General features: G+C 35.8%; 3 protein-coding genes across 3 annotated transcripts; all 3 read right to left on the bottom strand.

Annotated features, from left to right (window-relative positions):
- Nucleotides 1-2,864: 2,864 nt before the first annotated feature.
- On the bottom strand, nt 2,865-3,797 carry LOC123641929 (olfactory receptor 5I1-like). Its single transcript, XM_045556870.1, has one exon. It carries the CDS (start codon nt 3,795-3,797, stop codon nt 2,865-2,867), a length of 933 nt encoding a protein of 310 aa, XP_045412826.1.
- A 7,658-nt stretch (nt 3,798-11,455) lies between these two features.
- LOC123641824 (olfactory receptor 5D16) lies at nt 11,456-12,400 on the bottom strand. The gene has a single exon (XM_045556757.1). It carries the CDS (start codon nt 12,398-12,400, stop codon nt 11,456-11,458), a length of 945 nt encoding a protein of 314 aa, XP_045412713.1.
- A 3,670-nt stretch (nt 12,401-16,070) lies between these two features.
- On the bottom strand, nt 16,071-17,006 carry LOC123641823 (olfactory receptor 5L1-like). The gene has a single exon (XM_045556756.1). The coding sequence runs from the start codon at nt 17,004-17,006 to the stop codon at nt 16,071-16,073; it is 936 nt and encodes a 311-aa protein (XP_045412712.1).
- Nucleotides 17,007-17,953: the final 947 nt, after the last annotated feature.

Genomic DNA, 17,953 nt, shown 5'->3' with positions numbered 1-17,953 from the left:
ATGTAACATAATTCAGCTTATCAAGAGCCTTAATTTTATTTTAGGTTATTGTTATGACAGAAACATAGAGGCACTCTTTTATGGTCCCAGGAAGACAGGTTAATGGGTTATACAGGGTTTTTTATTTAGGTCCATTTATATATCTTTTTTTATTTATTTATAAAATGCATTGAAAGTTATATGCTTCAAAAAATCATAGGAATGAAATGAGTCATTAAAAATATGAAAATTTTAACAAGACATTTGTCTTACATTACTGATGAACAGAATCATAAAACAAAAATATTTTCATATCTCTTAAATGTTAATTTTCCTCTATAATCTCAAATATTTGTTGTCATAGAATATATCACTTATCACAGTTTCTCAATCATTGCCCAAACCCTTTCCCGACTTAATGTGCTTTAGTAAAACATATTAATTGTATTTATATCTATAAAAACTAAGCATACTCATGTTATGTAAGATTGCCTTGACTTCCCACTATTTCACATATATGTAGGAAAAAAGATATTTCTTACTTATTTTTCTTTACCTTCTCATTTAAAGACAGCACTTATTTCATAGCCTTTACGTGTTGTCAAGGCTCCATGATTTTGTTTGATTTTCCTGCTTATTTTATTTTCATTTTGAGAAAATAACAAAGATAGGGGAAAATTTAAGATAATTTGGATTTTGAAGTGAAACAGACATGGGTTCAAATCTGTATACTATCATTTACTTCTTAGTCATATTACTTAGTCATATTTACCTTAGTCATATTACTTAACATTGTTAAGTCTCAGTTTCCTCATCTCTTTAACATGGCGCATATATATAAAATAAGATTATATCTATATATCTACATCTATGTTTATGTTAATATCTGTCATACACATACACAAACATACACATACATACACATACACACACCACACACACCCCTGAGATTGGTCAAGAGAGATTTTAAGATGATGCTGAGCTAACTATCAGGGACTACCCTCCTAGCGCTAAAAGGTCTGGTATTGTTCATAATGCCACCCCATGAGACACAGTCTTCTTTCCTCTTTAGCACCTGCTCACCTAGTTGGTCAGACTCCAGTTGCAGATCCTAACCCAAGGCCATATTTGTAGCTCTCTGACCAGACACCTTAGGACTTATTTTTGCTGACTCTGATTTTACTCCTGGTTAGAACTGAGTATAGGTTTGTTCATGGCTACCCATGCTGCTCACACCATTCCCTTGTTTTGTCACATTCCTGAAACTATACTATTGATTTAAATACCTAGACCCCTAAATTCCAATAAATAATTTTAGATAATGAATCTATAAGTACCTCATTTTATGTTATCCTGTGAGGCACTATCCCAAGAGCTGTGGCTGAAATAGCATACTTAGCTACTAAGGAACCAATATCTACCTATTGTGAGCCCATGCACTTCAGAGAACATTTCCTGTTCAGTATTTAAGACAAAGCACTTAGTTCTCATTCATGGCATCTCACAAAGCCATTCCAGTCTTTCCTATTGAAAACTCACATCGGTCCTACCCAACCTCCCCCCACTGATCTATATGAATAAATCCCTTCTTGTAAAAATACATCCTACCTCAGTGAATGGAACTATGGTCCAGATATACAACCCAGCATTTGCTTTCACTATTAGATTTTCTCTCTAATTCATCCCAAACTCACCTTTGAGTTTAACACTGTAAACTTTCTAGCCACATTTTCTCTCTGGACCACAATCCAGCAACCAACTAACTCCTTGTCCCACAATTCATGGACTCCAGTTCCCATCCCTGGCTCTCAGAGCACAGCTTCCCTTAGAAATTTTGCTGTTTGTTTACCAATCAAGAGATTTCAGACTCAAGATATCCTTGAGAAAATATTTTATAAGCCAGATTTTAAATTAGTCAACATTTGAAAATTGTTTTTAAAAAATCATCACACTTGGCAATGTCTACTATGAATCATCTTTTACACAGTACCACTCTGGAGGATGAACCAAAAGTAATGCAAGAGAAATAACTGGTTTCTTCATATTTGAGGCATGTGATCTAAAAACAATACATAGTAAACATATTTATTTCATAAAAATTCACCCAGGATCTGCATTGGGAAGATAATGTGATAAATAGGCAAGAGATAAAAGAATGAATAAGAATTAATGAATAATTCTGGTAGAGGGATAGGACACAGACAAATAACTACAAGATCAGAAAGAAAATGATGAGCATCTTAAAAGAAGCACACCTAAGATTCTAGTAAGATTTAGAATATGAATCATCATCTGAAATTGTAGGGAGATTCAGGAAATAAAATCGTGCAAGCATTAATATTTGAGTAAGCTTTTTAGAGCAAAAAGGATTTGGACCACTAAGCTACAATATGTACATATTTACATGGAAATCAAATAAATTTATGTAAAATCCAAGTGTACTGCATTAATTTAATTTTATTTTTTTTATTTCAGAGTATTACGGGTGTACAAACGTTTTTGGTTACATAAATTGCTTTTGTGCCATTCACAAGAAAGGAATTATATTATGCCAATGATTTATCCATTATTAGGAGTAACTGTGATGAAAGTTTAGAGTGGGAAGAGAAAAGGGATAAGACTATGAGATATAGGAGATTAAGTGAAAGAAAGGTAAATCTGCCCTTGAAATAAATATTACCAATTTCAACTTTAAAATAATAGACATTATATAACTGATGTGAGAGGGTCCAGCTTTAATAGACTCTGGCCCTATTCTGTGGTTGAGAGCTCATTACCCACAGAGTTAGGGAACACCCATGTTAAATTGACTTTTCCAACAGTTAAAATGAAATGTTAAGGCACAGACACTGCTGAAAAGTTGTCAGGCCCAGTTTCATCCTTTCTTAAGAAAGTAATTTTCCTCTAATCATTTTTCTAAAGGCATTTTTGACATCTTTGTTCCTTAGACTATAAATTAGAGGATTCAACATAGGTATAATCAACGTATAGAACACAGAGGTTACTTTGTCAATATCTAGTGAATGACCTGTGCTGGGGCGCAAGTAAATGAAGATCAAGGTACCATGATAAATAGTGACCACAATCAAGTGGGAAGCACAGGTGGAGAACCCTTTTCGTCTTCCCTCAGCGGAACCTGTTTTAAGAATAGCTGCTATAATGCAGACATAAGAGAGGAGAACTGTTAGAAGACAGATAGCTTCCACCAAACTAGCAAAGACCACCAGAATGATGTCATGCGTGTAAGTATCTGAGCAGGACAGAGAGAAGAGTGGGGAGATATCGCAAAAGAAATGGTTAATTTCTTTGGAGCAGAAAGACAGATGGAAGGTGTTAGTGGTGTGAATAATGGAGCTAACAGTGCCCCCCAAAAATGCTCCAATTGCAAGCTGGCAGCAAACTCTCTTGGACATAATAACCGTGTAATGCAGTGGGTTGCAGATTGCTATGTACCGATCATAAGCCATGGCAGCCAAAAGGAAAGATTCCGTGTCAACTAAAGAGCAGAAAAAATACAACTGTGCAGCACAGCCATTGTAAGAAATGGTCTTCGTATCAGAAACTAAGTTCGCAAGTAATTTGGGGGCAATGACAGAAGAGTAGCATGCGTCAGTGAAGGACAACATGCAGAGGAAAAAGTACATCGGGGTGTGTAAGTGGGAACTGATTGTGATTAATAAAATCATCCCAAGGTTCCCCAACATTGTAACAGAGTAGATGGAAAAAAACACAGCAAAAAGGACACTCTGAAGTTCTGGATGGTCACTAAATCCCAGGAGGATGAAGTCAGTCTTCAAAGAGGCATTCTCCAGCTCCATTTTCTGTAGTGTGTCGTGACTGGGTTTCTGGAGTTGTAACAGAGTAATGACGGAAATGTTAACAGTAACTTGGACACGGGCAAAATAAAAAAATAGAAAGCAAAGTAAAAGGTCAAAATAAATAGAACAGTGGTTCTAAATCCACTTTGGCATCCTGATAACAACTAGGCATGTCTACAGTTGGTGTAGTATGATACATAGGTTTTCAATTTTTTAAAAGTAAATCAGTAATTTGCCACCTCTATTCCTTCAAGCTATTGTCTTCCACAGTAAATAGCACAACTGTGAAACCAGTTGCTGAACTCTAAACCTTGCCTTCACCCTTAATTTCAACTCTCTCATCTCCCACCAATGTCAAGTGACAGTGGCTAACCACCTTGTTCCATGATCTCTATCATGAAATACGTCCCCACCACCTACACTCCTGGTCCAAAGCAGAAATCTCCTCCCAGCAAAAAAATACCCAAGAGCCATTGATTCTCTCTTGGAAATGTGGAAATTATGCAAACTTTATACTTTACCATCTCTAACATTCCATTATTTAATGTCACCCCTCTTTTTTCCCATTTGGACCTCTTAATTGGCCTCATTCTTCCAGTCTTTCCCCATTCTAATTCCAAACACGCAACAAAATCTATGTATATATCACTATACAGTTAACTGTACAAATATATTTTCATCATGTTGCCCTCTTGCTTACACCCTTAAATAATTCTCTGTCCCCTACAGACAGGCTCAGTATTTAAATCACTTCAGATTTGGCATATATTTCCAATTTCATCTCATATACTCCATCCCAAAACCTGATCTAACAACAATACCAAACTGTTAACCTCCTGTCTTTTCCTGCTCAATGTGTTGCAGGTTTTTAATAAAACTAAATCTCTCTATTAAAATTTTGTATACATTTAGGGTTAATAATCAGAAGAAGTTATTCTTTGGGTACAGAGAATAAACTGTAGATACAATAATGGCCATGGATTCTGGATTAGCTTGTTCAATGTTATTTTTCTTCGTTTGTTCTCTATCTAGCCAGCCAAATTAGGTGAGTTCTGGGTAAGTGTGCTATATCTGGAAATAACATTTTGAACTCATAATTTTCAATGTTCTTTTAAATCTAATTTAAGTCTCACAGTTCTTTAAAATATGTTAAGGTTTGATTGTCAATTTCATGTCAAAAAAAAAAAAAACCTGATGATTGCAGGCTAATTAACCAATCCAGGCTTACGTAGCTTTACAATAAAAGAGCCAGGGCTAGAGATTGGAAGTTCTGGATCACTGAGCTAGTGTACTCTCCCGTAAGCATTGCCTTTCCAGAGATGGAAGTGATGCACAGGTGGAAAATTCAAAAAGATTAGAGAAATAATGTCATTATTCCCTAAAATATCAATGTGCTAAACTTAATATAGGTATATTACTGTAAATCTAACTTAAATTTTATTTAGGACATTGCTAGAACAGGAAGATTTACTTCTTTTAACACAGGGACAGAGGCAGTATGATGTGGGAATAAGCACATGGTCCCTGGAACCAGACTCCTTGGGTTTAAATCCTGGCTCTACCACTTAATATTTGTGTGCCTCTAGACAAATTTTCAATAATCCTATGGTTTTATTTTCTGATATTTAAATTATATATTATAGTAGCACTTGTCTACAGAGTTATGATGAAGATTAAATGAGCTAATACCTATAAAGCATTTTGGAGAGTGCTTTTCACACAGCAAACATTTGATAAATATTAGCTATTATTATTCAACCATTGGGACAGGTTGAGCTTCACTAGATATTAATATTTACTATTTTGTTATCAACCAGGATTCCCGTTTTGCATTAAAAAGGGGGGACTGGGGAGGAAAGCATCATTGTCCTCCTTAGAAAATACCAACTCTGATGGAGGGACAGTCCATCTGTTCTTGCCTATACACATGGGAGACAAGACTGTGAAATGACTAAGGATCAGAGCAATGACCACAGCCATGAAGGTGAGGGAAAGATACAATTAGATCCAGTGGCTAGTGAATGAAGATTGGGTGGAAGTGCTTTGTTGTGCCATCCTCTACTTTGGCAATTAAGAAGACAGACCACTTAAAAGCAGGCATCAAGAAAGAGTGTCGTCTTTAGGGACATTGCTTAATTAAGCATGAGGTCTGTGCCATTGGAGAACAACCTTCTCTTTGCTAAAGATATTTTCCTACCAAAAACCCTCATTTCTGATTCCAGAATTAAAGTTGACAAAGAAATCCATTCATACAGAGAATATCACTTATAATAATCTTTCAACGATGTTAGATGAATCAAGGCTGAAAGAAACTTAAAGGATCCAAAAGGAAATATGAAAGTTAAATGCAACAATGGAAGAGGAAATGACTATAGGAAACAAAAGATTAAGAGTTTAAAAATTAAAATGAAATATAATTTTTCACCTTATCATTTGGTGCATATAATCAAGGTTAATAATATTTAGTGTTAGTAAAGTTGTGTGGACAATTACTCTTTAATATGCTACTGATGGGAATAAAATCTGGTACAGGAAAAAAAAATGAGTCAAACAACTTGTTTTTGTATGTAACAGGAAGGTAAGAATGGAGGTTTCTGAAAAAGTTCAGCAAAAAGACACATTACTGCAGTAAGTTCTCTATATTGAACACTACTACTTTTTAAAACGTTTTTTTCCCCCAAAAGCCAACTCCCTAACCCTACCCCTGTCCTGTTACTTGGGTATTGATACCAATTGGTATCAATGCATTACCATAAGACATAATAAATAATATTATATAAAAATTGAGTCAGACTTAATATATATTTAAATCTGCTTAACTTTTAAAAAGAAATGTGTAATGAGAACTGTTTACATTTAGATTCCTAATCAGAGTCCTATAATACCGAGAGTCCTCTTGAGAATATTAAGTGTTAAATGTGCCCATTTGTTTATCACCATTTTTGTTGGAAACACCTTGAGGATTTAAAAGCTGTGTTATTCCAGTCATGTTTACTCCCAAAACATTAGTTTCTTATGTGTAAAATAAGGGACCATAAGGAAGTGAACATTTAAAATTCCAGCCAGCTCTAATATCCTAGTATTACGTTAAAAATACTTACCAGGTCACTACATTCTTTCATCCACCTTTTTAATTCACTGTTGGGAGGCCCAGTTCATTTTCCACCAGAAAAATTAAGGTTGAAATTTATATGTAAAAAATGATCCACTGTAACATTTGTCATAATCCATTTGGAGCAGAACTTCTGTGTTCATAGAAGGAAATTGTGCCTCGCTTAAGAAGGCTGTGGCTCCTTAGGAGAAGCAGACCTTTTATATTTTTCTTTGAGGATTTTATGATCAACTTTTTCATCTCACATCAGATGCCAGGAAGCCAAACTCTGATATCCAGATCTCCAGTGGGAAAAGATATGTGAGCAATTAAACAATTCCACTCGGGAGCTGATTAAACACAAAATGAAATGATGTAAGGTGTTTTTCTACATCCTGAGAATGCCTCAAAGGAACATATTTTGGCTTTCAAAATGGTAGATTATTATACATAAAATCAGATTTGATAAATGTTATCTAATTTTATTTAACTGGTTCAAAGCAATTTAGCAAACAACTATTGGAATATTCTACGCAAGATGATGGTAGAATAAACTGAAAAGAAGTAAAAATGTACCTAGTGATTGAGAGATAGATGATCTTGAAAGTCAACATGTTGAAGAAAAAACAACCATAAGGCCGGGCGAGGTGACTCACACCTGTAACCCTAGCATTCTGAGGGGCTGAGGTGGGTGGATCGTTCGAGGTCAGGAGTTCGAGGCCAGCCTGAGCAAGAGCGAGACCCCGTCTCTACTAAAAATAAAAAGAAATTAGCTGGACAACTAAAAATATATATAGAAAACTTTAGCCAGGCATGGTGGTGCATGGCTGTAGTCCCAGCTACTCGGGAGGCTGAGGCAGAAACATCGCTTGAGCCCAGGAGTTCGAGGTTGCTGTGAGCTAGGCTGATGCCACGGCACTCACTCTAGCCCAGGCAACAGAGCGAGATTCTGTCTCAAAAGAAAAAAAGAAAAGAAAAGAAAGAAAGAAAGAAGGAAAGAAAGAAAGAAAGAAAGAAAGAAAGAAAGAAAGGAAGGAAGGAAGGAAGGAAGGAAGGAAGGAAGGAAGGAAGGAAGGAAGGAAGGAAGGAAGGAAGGAAGGAAGGAAGAAAGAAAGAAAGGGAAAGAAAGAAAGAAACAACCATAAATGAACTCAGTAATCTGATATATACTATGATATATTTGCATCTGTATTCAAATTAAATCCTGGCCACCCAAGGTCAGACTATATCAAAAAGTCTTTATTCAACAAATACATTCACTCTGTGAATGTTTTCTTCCAGGGACTCTTCTAGGTACAAAACAGAGAGGAGGAGAATAACTTGAACTGGGCATTAAGAACTGTGTCAAGTACACAATAGTGAATGAGAAATGGTAGGGAAAATAATATGAGCAAATACATGGAGACTAGAAAGCCCATGACATGATCAGAGAATTGAAAATGAGATTTAGAGAGAATTTTGCCTAATTGAGAAAGATAAGTATGGCTGATACACACACACACACACACACACACACACAAACATACACATATATATAATTTCAATTGTCTTGAATTCTATTTCAAGGAACTAGAATATTACACAATTAATAAAGAGAATAATTACGAATAGTTGTATAGTTGTATAGGTCAACTTTTGTTTGGATATAGAAGAAGAACTGTTTTAAATGGCTTAAACAAAAGTGGGAATTTATTGCTGATATAACATAAAAATCTTGGACTTAGATCAGTCAAGAGAGGTTCCATATGGTCCAAAAATTTGCCATCAATCATTTTTCTTTCTCCAGCTTTTTGCTATACTTTCCTCTTTGATGACTAAAGTCTCAGGCAGGATTTCTCTTCATGGCAAACAGAGCGATGAACAGTTTTGAGCACATTCCATCTGCCCAGAGGATTAGCCTCGGCACACAAAGCTCTACTTTTCCAATAATTCCAGAAAAATCCCATAGTTGAGTCACTAGCTCACCAGTGTCTTCCGAGAAACCAATCCCTGTAATATGCTGAAATTTAAAAAAAATAATAATTAAGGAAAAATCTGCCCAATCTTTAATGGTTCTTCCTTTCAATATTTTCTCTTTTACTTTCTTTTCCTTCTTCCTGAACGTGCCCATGTATATTCATTCTGCTTGTCACTTAGCTTGGATGTATGGTTTGGTATTCGTTAATTTCAGAAAAATTCTTAGCCATATCCCTACACATGATCCCTCTGCCCTGATCCTCTTATCTTGGAAGAAAACTGCATTTCCAATTACAGTTATTTTTATTATTTGATATTGTTACACAGCTTTTGGATGTTTTCTTCACTTTTTTTCTCTTTGTGTATCCTTTTTGGTATTTTATATTGATCTATCTTTAATTTCACTAATATCTTGTTAAACTATGTTGAGACTACTGCTGTATCCTTCAAGGTGGTTCTTTATCATTGTTACTTTGTTACTGTAATTTCTAGCTGTTTTACTGATCCAGTTTTATAGTTCCCGTGACTTTGCTGAAACCCCCCATCTATTCATGCATGTCATGGACATTTTCCACTAGGGCTCTAAGTAATCTTAGTTGTTTTGGATGCCTGTCTAATATTTCTACCATCTAGTTTATATCTGAATCTGACTCTGTTCATTTCTTTGTTTTCTTACAGTGAATTTTTTTTTCTCTACTTATATGGGTGTAAATTTTGTTTAAGAGTGAATATTATTATTTTGAGAGTAATAGACAGTGAGTGAATGGTATTTTTGCTGGGTAATTGACTCATTTCCTTTGCTTGACAGTTAAGTATGGGCAGTTGAGCTGGGCTTCAGTTAAGTTGATACTATGGTTGTCTCAATGTGACACAAGTTACAGATTTCTCACATATTACCTTATATTTTAGGTGGTGATTGGTTTGCCAGAGATTCTGGATGCCTAGTTCACCTTAAGATTTAAGTCTTTCCTTGGCACATGTACCTCACAGAGGACCTTTCCCCAGATTCTTCTCCCTCCCTTAGGAATGGAATATTTTTACTGGCTACCCTATCTATGCTTATGTTTGTTGGTTGCCCACTGACCTAAGCTATCTGATAGCTTCTAGAAAGTTATGAGTTTTCAAAATATCTAATTCTAGAAGAATATCACTTTTAGTGCTACAATATTGGGAACAAATTTCTTTCTATGTTGCTACCTCTTAAATTGAAGCCAGAAGTCTGATAATATAGATTTAATTTTTTTACTTGTCATTTAATAATCATGCTAAAAATATTTTTATAAACTTCTCTAAAACTGACAAAGTGAATTTCTCTAATGACTGAATATCAAGTCTATTTGAAAATAATATTACCAAGCATGCCTCCATCAATAAATAGAAGGGATACAATCATATATAGTCAATTATTAAAATAATCATTGATGATAAGAACTCATAAGGATTTTGACATATCATGTGGGTGATACTAAAAGATATTGACTGGCATTGCTATTACAAAAACCCCACAATTCTATCTGTTTATTAATTTTTTAATTGCTAAATAATTGATATTAATTTTTTCAGGGTACATATGACATTTTCATACATTCATAAAATGTGTAATGACAAAATCAGGGTAATTGGTATATCCATAACCTTAAATGTTTATCTATTCTTTACACTGACAACATTCAAATATTCTCCTCTAGCTATATTGAAATATACAATAATATTATGTTATCGAATTTAAGGATTCTGAAACCTGTGCTATTCTAGCAATAAAAATATTACTCATGGATAATTATGCTAATTGAAATAAAGAAAAGTAAAATTCATCTCAATAAATATAATTAAAAGATGCATTTCTATCGATATCTTACAGTTTATTTTTGAATACTTTATGAAAATTTGTAATGTATTTGTTAGTGAATAGGAAAGGGGTAATGATTGTTGTAATATTATTTCCTGTAAATAAAATTCACATGAAGCTTTATTAGCACAGGAATTAAAGGTCAATTTACATAAAATTTTCATTGCAAAGTAAAATAGTCACATGATTAATAATCCTTCAAGGCCAAATTAAAATAGCACACAAATATAAAGGAATACCTTTTATATCCCCAAATGGATTTGAAGTACTCTCCCTGCAAATTTTACTAGGATATTTACCAACACCACTGGATTTTGAGGTCCTAAATGGTGGGTCTATTTCTTCCTAAGTGCCATTTATTTCATTGAGTTTATAATACAAAACTGGTTATTTAATTAACACCTACAACCTATCAGTTGCCAGGAAGGAAAAGATGAGAGAACTACCCTGTATCTTACATCTATAATGTGTCAGATATATTGCCAACATTTTCATTTGCTCCACACAACACCTTATGAAATAAATCATTTTATATCACATTGTAGACAAAGACTGAAGTCAAGGTCAATCAATCCTTTCTCGCTTATACAAGCTGAACCAAGAATAATCTCTCTGACCTAAAACTCAGAGTCATTCCAGCATAAAATTCCACTTTCGAAAGTTCAAAGTTTTTTCTTAATGAACTCTTGATGCACCGTCCATTCAAAAAACATAAAAAGTCATTGTACAATAACCAAATTAAATGTGTACTAGTACATACATTCAATATGAAAAAAATTTTGTGTTCATTATCTTTCTGACTGTATCCTTGACGTCTTTATTTCTCAAACTGTAGATCAGTGGATTCAGCATGGGAATCACCACTGTGTAAAACACAGATGCCACTTTGACTGTGTGCCTGGAGTTTTTGGAGTTGGGCACACAGTAGAGGAAGAGGATGGTGCCATGGAAGATGGTGATGGCCGTCAGGTGGGAGGCACAGGTGGAGAAGACTTTGCGGTGCCCGCCGGCTGAATGCATCTTCAGGGTGGTGACAACGATGAACACATAAGACATGAGAATAATGAATAGTGTGATTATCTCATTAAAAGTGGCAACAATGAAAAGAAGCAACTGGCTGAGATAAGAATCAGAGCAAGAGAGCGATATCAGGGAGGATAACTCACGGAAGAAATGATTGATTGTGTTGAAACCCTGGAAAGATAACTTTAAAGCAGAGCATGTGAGTGTCAAGGAACATATTACACCCCATGCATATGATCCAACCACCAGCCAGGCACAGAGATTCTGGGACATGGCAACCGTGTAGAGCAGGGGATTGCAGATGGCCACAAAGCGATCGTAGGCCATCACAGCAAATAGAATTAATTCGGTCACCACAAAGGTGCAAAAGAAAAAGAATTGCACCATACACCCTGAGAATGAAATGGTTCTGTCTTCTACAACCAGGTTCACCAGCATCTTGGGAGCAATGATGGAGGAGTAGCAGAAATCCACAAAGGAGAGGTGGCTGAGGAAAAAATACATGGGAGTGTGCAATTTTGGGTTAATTTTGATGATCACAATCATCCCAAGATTCCCCACCACGCTGAAGGTGTAGACTGCCAGAAATACAAAGAAGAGTGGAACCCATAGGTCTGGGTAATCTGAGAAGCCCAAGAGGGTGAATGTGGCCTCAGAAGTTATGTTTCTCGCTGTCAGAAACATGTTTTCCTTTGATGCGATCTGAAAAGCAATGTTGGAAATAAAATATGGAAAGTGATTGACACATAAAGCATGCTTAACTATCCCCTCTGTAGAATACAAGGTGAGACAAATAATTCTCTGTTACTGTCCTGCTAAATGTTAAGTATCATAACAGGAGGAACCAGAGTTTCAAAACTAGATTAACTAATAAATGTTGCTTTATCAAAAATTGTAAAATTAGCTCTTAATAGAACTTTAAAAACAAGTGTAATACTTATTAACTCAAACAATTTGGATGCTAACATACAATTAAACCCTCATGTGGAACACTAAAATATCACTGAATTTTAGGAAGTCTGCAAAGAAAAGTCTAACAAAATGAAATAACTTTTTATTTTAGTACTACATTTACTGAGGAAAAGTGGGAGCATATGAAATAGCCTCTATAATTATAACTATTGTTCATGTAATAATATGTGCATATATTATGATCTAGTGAAAGAATGGTCCTATAATTATCATTTATATCCATGGTTAATTATTAGTTTAGCATTTTAATCATTAGTCCTCTTTTTGACTAAATAGGTCAAACAGAAGTCAACAATATTTTATGTTTTTTCAACCACTATTGAATGGCTTTATTCTACAGATGAATGAATAGAAGTTTGAAGAAGCCATAGGTTGCCCAATGACATATACATATTGGATGATCAATGAACCCAGTGTCCTTGACTAATGTGCAATTTAAATATCATGGTTCACTGTTACATGGATTAAACAATTTGATTTATCTTTAAGTCCAGGCAATGTGGTATCTAAAGTCTTCTTCCTTATAATATCTTCTCATTTTCTTTTTCTTTTTGCCCTTATGAGCCAGCATGTTTTTCCCTTGATCTACAATCTTATTCAGATTGAGTCATCATTATGGTGTTTCTCCAGAAGGTTCATTTTATTCTTTTTAATTTATTTTTATTTAAATACTTATCTTCCTTGTACAGTTCTTCTAAAAATTTACAGAAACAAGGAGATATATATTGCTGAAAACTCTTAGGGCCCTTCTATTTTCCAATTCCCAGGAAACAGTGGTACATGTCTATACTATCAAGAAAATCAGCTAAGTCAGGCCCTGTAAACAAAGCTCTATACCAAGTGTGGAAACAGTACACTTCCTGTTCCCCAGATGTCCAGATACATAGTGTCTGCAGTGACTTGAAATATCCCCAAATACGTTTCCCATGCAGAAACCACAAAACCTAAGGCATCTTCTAGATTCCTTACATAGAAAAGAATATCTGTTTTCTCAGACCTGCAAACAAACCTGCTGGTGGAAAAGGCAGCCCCCTCCTGCCACTGGAGAGCTTATCTGGAAGAGATGCTAAGACTTTTATTTCTACTGTCACTCCCAGTGGCATCGTGATATAGAAATAATTGGTTGCCTTATTCCCCAGGGGCCTCAAAACAAGCGATTAAAATTAAATACTCCTTTCTGATGTAATTCTGGTTTCATGGAAAACCTGAAGGGAAACAGTAGCAACTTTAGAAACATTTTATATAAAAGTTAACTTAAAAGTTTAAATGTCCTCTCTCTGTGCTCCCTGGTCATTCCTATAATCTCCTTTTTTGTGTGTGGGTATAATAACAGATTATAGCAGGAATTATCTTTTTTATTTACTCAACAACTATTTCTTAAATATCTGCCGTGCCCCTGGTCTTTGCAAAGCCTAACTCCCCTCTTGTTACACTAATCACCTTAGGGAAGCAGGGAAATTCTGCCTTCAGGTCTCGGGGCTACTTAGTTATATTCCTGCCAGGGATATTGGGTGCAGACCATCTCTTCATATATATTAGACTATAGGACTACAAATGTTTGGAATTAGTTTCTCAGTGACCCCAGAAGCAGCTACATCTGGCTAGAAATAGTATATTAGAGTGTTTAAAGTTATTGCCAACATCCCAAATATACTGTAAACAAATATAACGTCTACTGTGCGATTCTTCTTTGCTTCTGATTGATCAGACAACTATCATCAAGCCATTCAGATTCTGAAATCCCTTCAAATGCCACATTTCCATGAAATTCTTGATTATCTTCTTCATCACCACTGACAATTCTTTAGGTCATATTATCATCTAACACTTGTACTGTTCAATAGACTCCAAATTGGTCTTTATGCCTGTAAACTCATCTTCATATATGTCTGCTGCACTGACATTAACATAACTCTTTACAAAATAAATCAACTTATATTTATATATTTGTTTGAATATGCATGAAATGTTTCTGGATGCCTGTACTAGGTATTTTCACATGGCTGAGATAAAAGAAGAGAAAGTAGACCATGTGAATGTATCACTTATTCAAAAAAATAAGCACAGCAAATAAGTGTGAACTAACCTAAAATAAATTTTAGTTTATTTTTAGGCCTTTAGTGTAAGGATCAAATAGTCATGAACTGGAAAGTCTTGACTATGTTATGAAAATTCAATTTAAAAAGCTATATGGACCAAATCATTCTCCATTTTGTAAATTTGAGTGACTCCCAATCACTTATATGTGCATTTCCATGTTCCTAAAAATGTCATCCAAAGGCTTCTCTACTAGACTTATTCTCCCCTCACTTTTCTGTACAAATTTTAGTCTCCATATTACACATCTGCACAGTTGTGTGATGTCACATCAGCTTGTCTATAGTTAACTCACCGTTTAGGTTATTCATACATCAAAACACTACTGAGTTGTGAAACCTTCCGTGAAACATTTTCTGACTCCACCAGACCAAGGCTATTTTTCTTTGATGGTAGCAATTTCAGTGAATCAGCGTTTGTTCCATTTATGGCTCCAGCCACAGTGTGCTATAGTTATCTGTTTACGCATTTACATGGCTTTCCCTTCAGTTACAGTGTGGATCCTGGAGACTCTGTGCTAGGACCTTAGACCTTTGTTATAAGGATCAAATAATCATCAGCTGGAAAGTCTTGACTATGCTATGGAAATTAAATTGAAAATGTATGATAATATGGACCCCAGCATTCTCTTTCCTGACAGAATTCCAGCAAAGAGCATTGGCATTTTAGTCTATACCATATTTAATCTATTCTAAGACACACTTGCATCTATTAATATTATAACTTCTCTGTGATTGGATATATCTTACAATTCATAGTACAGAAGTTATAATGTCATAGTTTAATTATCAAAGTTTATTTATTGTGGGAATGTTTAATGATGGTAAGTCTTATAATAAGTGAACTATGAAATGGTAATGGACATGAAAAAGAAAAGTATGTGGTAAGGAGTATTTCAGAAGCAGCATTCCTAAGACTTGGAAACAGTGTCATCTTCTACATAATTATTAATAGAATCATCATTAATGTAAAGTCTTAATTTAAAATATGTGGATCATCATTAATGTGAAGGCATACATTAAAAAATAAAATGGGATTTATTCATGTGAAAGGAGTATTTCAAAATAAATGTTATTGTTGAAATTGAATTCACTCATATTTCAAACTTTCAAGTATGTTTAATATCTCTTTTAAATTTAAAAAGCACAAAGATAAATGAACCAAAAAGACTCGCTGACAACTACAAAGTTCCTTAATCTGCTCTCCAATCTAACACTGCAACCCTCCTATTGACGCCTCGCCGGTCTCCACTTTGGAATCCTGAAACCTGATAATAAAATCTTCCCTAGGAATATATTTTGGAGCCCACAACTTTCCTGAGAGCTTCCTTTACATCCCTGTTCCTCAGACTGTAGATCAGGGGGTTCAGCAGGGGAATCACTACAGTGTAGAACACGGTGGCCACTTTGTCAGCATCCCCACTGGAACCCAAACTGGGCCTGCAGTAAATGGAAAAGATCGTTCCATGGAAGACCACAATGGCCATGAGGTGGGAGGCACAGGTGGAAAAAGCTTTGCACCTTCCCTCTGCAGAGTGCATCCTCAGGATGGTGATGAGAATAAACAAGTAGGAGGTGAGGATGACCACGATGGTAATGACCTCATTGAAACTGGCCACAATGAACAGAAACACCTCATTCACAGTGACGTCAGAGCAAGCAAGACTTAAGAGAGGGGGGAGATCACAGAAGAAGTGGTTAATCACATTTGATCTGTAAGATGGGATCTCAAGAGCTAAGCACAAGTGGATTAGAGAACACAGCGTTCCACAGAAGTAGCAGCAAGATACCAGCTCCACACAGAGCTTCCGAGACATGGTGACCATATACAACAGTGGGTTACAGATGGCCACAAAGCGGTCATAGGCCATCACAGCCAGCAGGAAGACCTCAGTGACCACGCATGTGCAAAACAAGTAGAACTGCATCATGCATCCCAGGAAGGAGATGGATTTGTCTTTATTGAGCATATTAGCCAACATCTTTGGCACAATGATTGAGGAGTAGCAGAAATCTATAAAGGATAAGTGGCTGAGGAAGAAATACATAGGAGTGTGAAGCCGAGAGCTCACATGAATTAGTGCTGCCATACCCAGATTGGCCAAAACTGTGACTCCATAGATGAGAAGGAACATCAGTAGTAGGAAAGCTCGCAGCTCAGGGGCATCTGACAGTCCACGGAGAATGAACTCTGTCACAGTGGTGCAGTTTTCCTTGCCCATGTGCCCAAGTTAGTTGGGATTGGAGAAAAAAACCTTCAAAGTCATTCTCTGTTATATGATCCAAAATAGGGTCTCTCCTATAAAAAGATACCAGAAGAAGTTGTACAGCTAATTTTATCAATAAGAGTAGGACTTTTGGTGAAGTTTAGGAAAAAATCAGACATCTATAATTGTATAATATGGATGCATAAAACTCACAGTTTTGAGATCAGGCCGGGCGCGGTGGCTCACGCCTGTAATCTTAGCACTCTGGGAGGCTGAGGTGGGCGGATCGCTCGAGCTCAGGAGTTCAAGACCAGCCTGAGCAAGAGTGAGACTCTGTCTCTACTAAAAATAGGAAGAAATGATCTGGCCAACTAAAAATATATACAGAAAAAAAAAATTATCCAAGCATGGTGGCACATGCCTGTAGTCCTAGCTACTTGGGAGGCTGAGGCAGTAGGGTCACGTAAGCCCAGGAGTTTGAGGTTGCTGTGAGCTAGGCTGATGCCACGGCACTCACTCCAACCCGGGCAACAGAGCGAGACTCTGTCTCAAGAAAAAAAAAAACCAAAAAAACAAAAAAACTCACAGTTCTGAGATCAAATTAAAAGATTAACATTTATATGAACTGATATGATTCTTATAATAAGTTTTTCATAATTGAGAGCCTGTCACTGAATCACTGGAAAAGAGGTGAGACTATTATTTAATTAGCCTTACTGCTCTGTGAAATTCAAATCCCTTTTTCATCACAGACTCCACATTTGGATCCCAGAAAATAATATTTAAAATATAGAATACCGTTCTCTGAATTTCCCATTGAAATAATGAGAGATATTCTTATTTAAGATTGTTAACCCACAAGTGCCCCTCATTTATTTTCTTGTTTCCCAAGCCTTGGTAGATACCTATGAGACTGTAGAAGCACCAGTCAGTATTGCTGGAGGAAAAAGAACTGGACTAGA

The sequence above is a fragment of the Lemur catta genome, chromosome 7, assembly GCF_020740605.2.
Source record: "Lemur catta isolate mLemCat1 chromosome 7, mLemCat1.pri, whole genome shotgun sequence".
NCBI lineage: Eukaryota > Metazoa > Chordata > Mammalia > Primates > Lemuridae > Lemur > Lemur catta.
This window is presented reverse-complemented; position numbering and strand designations above follow the sequence as displayed.

Coding starts and splice junctions, on each gene's coding strand:
- LOC123641929 (XM_045556870.1), bottom strand. CDS start 3,797: ATGGAGCTGGAGAATGCCTCTTTGAAGACTGACTTCATCCTCCTGGGA.
- LOC123641824 (XM_045556757.1), bottom strand. CDS start 12,400: ATGTTTCTGACAGCGAGAAACATAACTTCTGAGGCCACATTCACCCTC.
- LOC123641823 (XM_045556756.1), bottom strand. CDS start 17,006: ATGGGCAAGGAAAACTGCACCACTGTGACAGAGTTCATTCTCCGTGGA.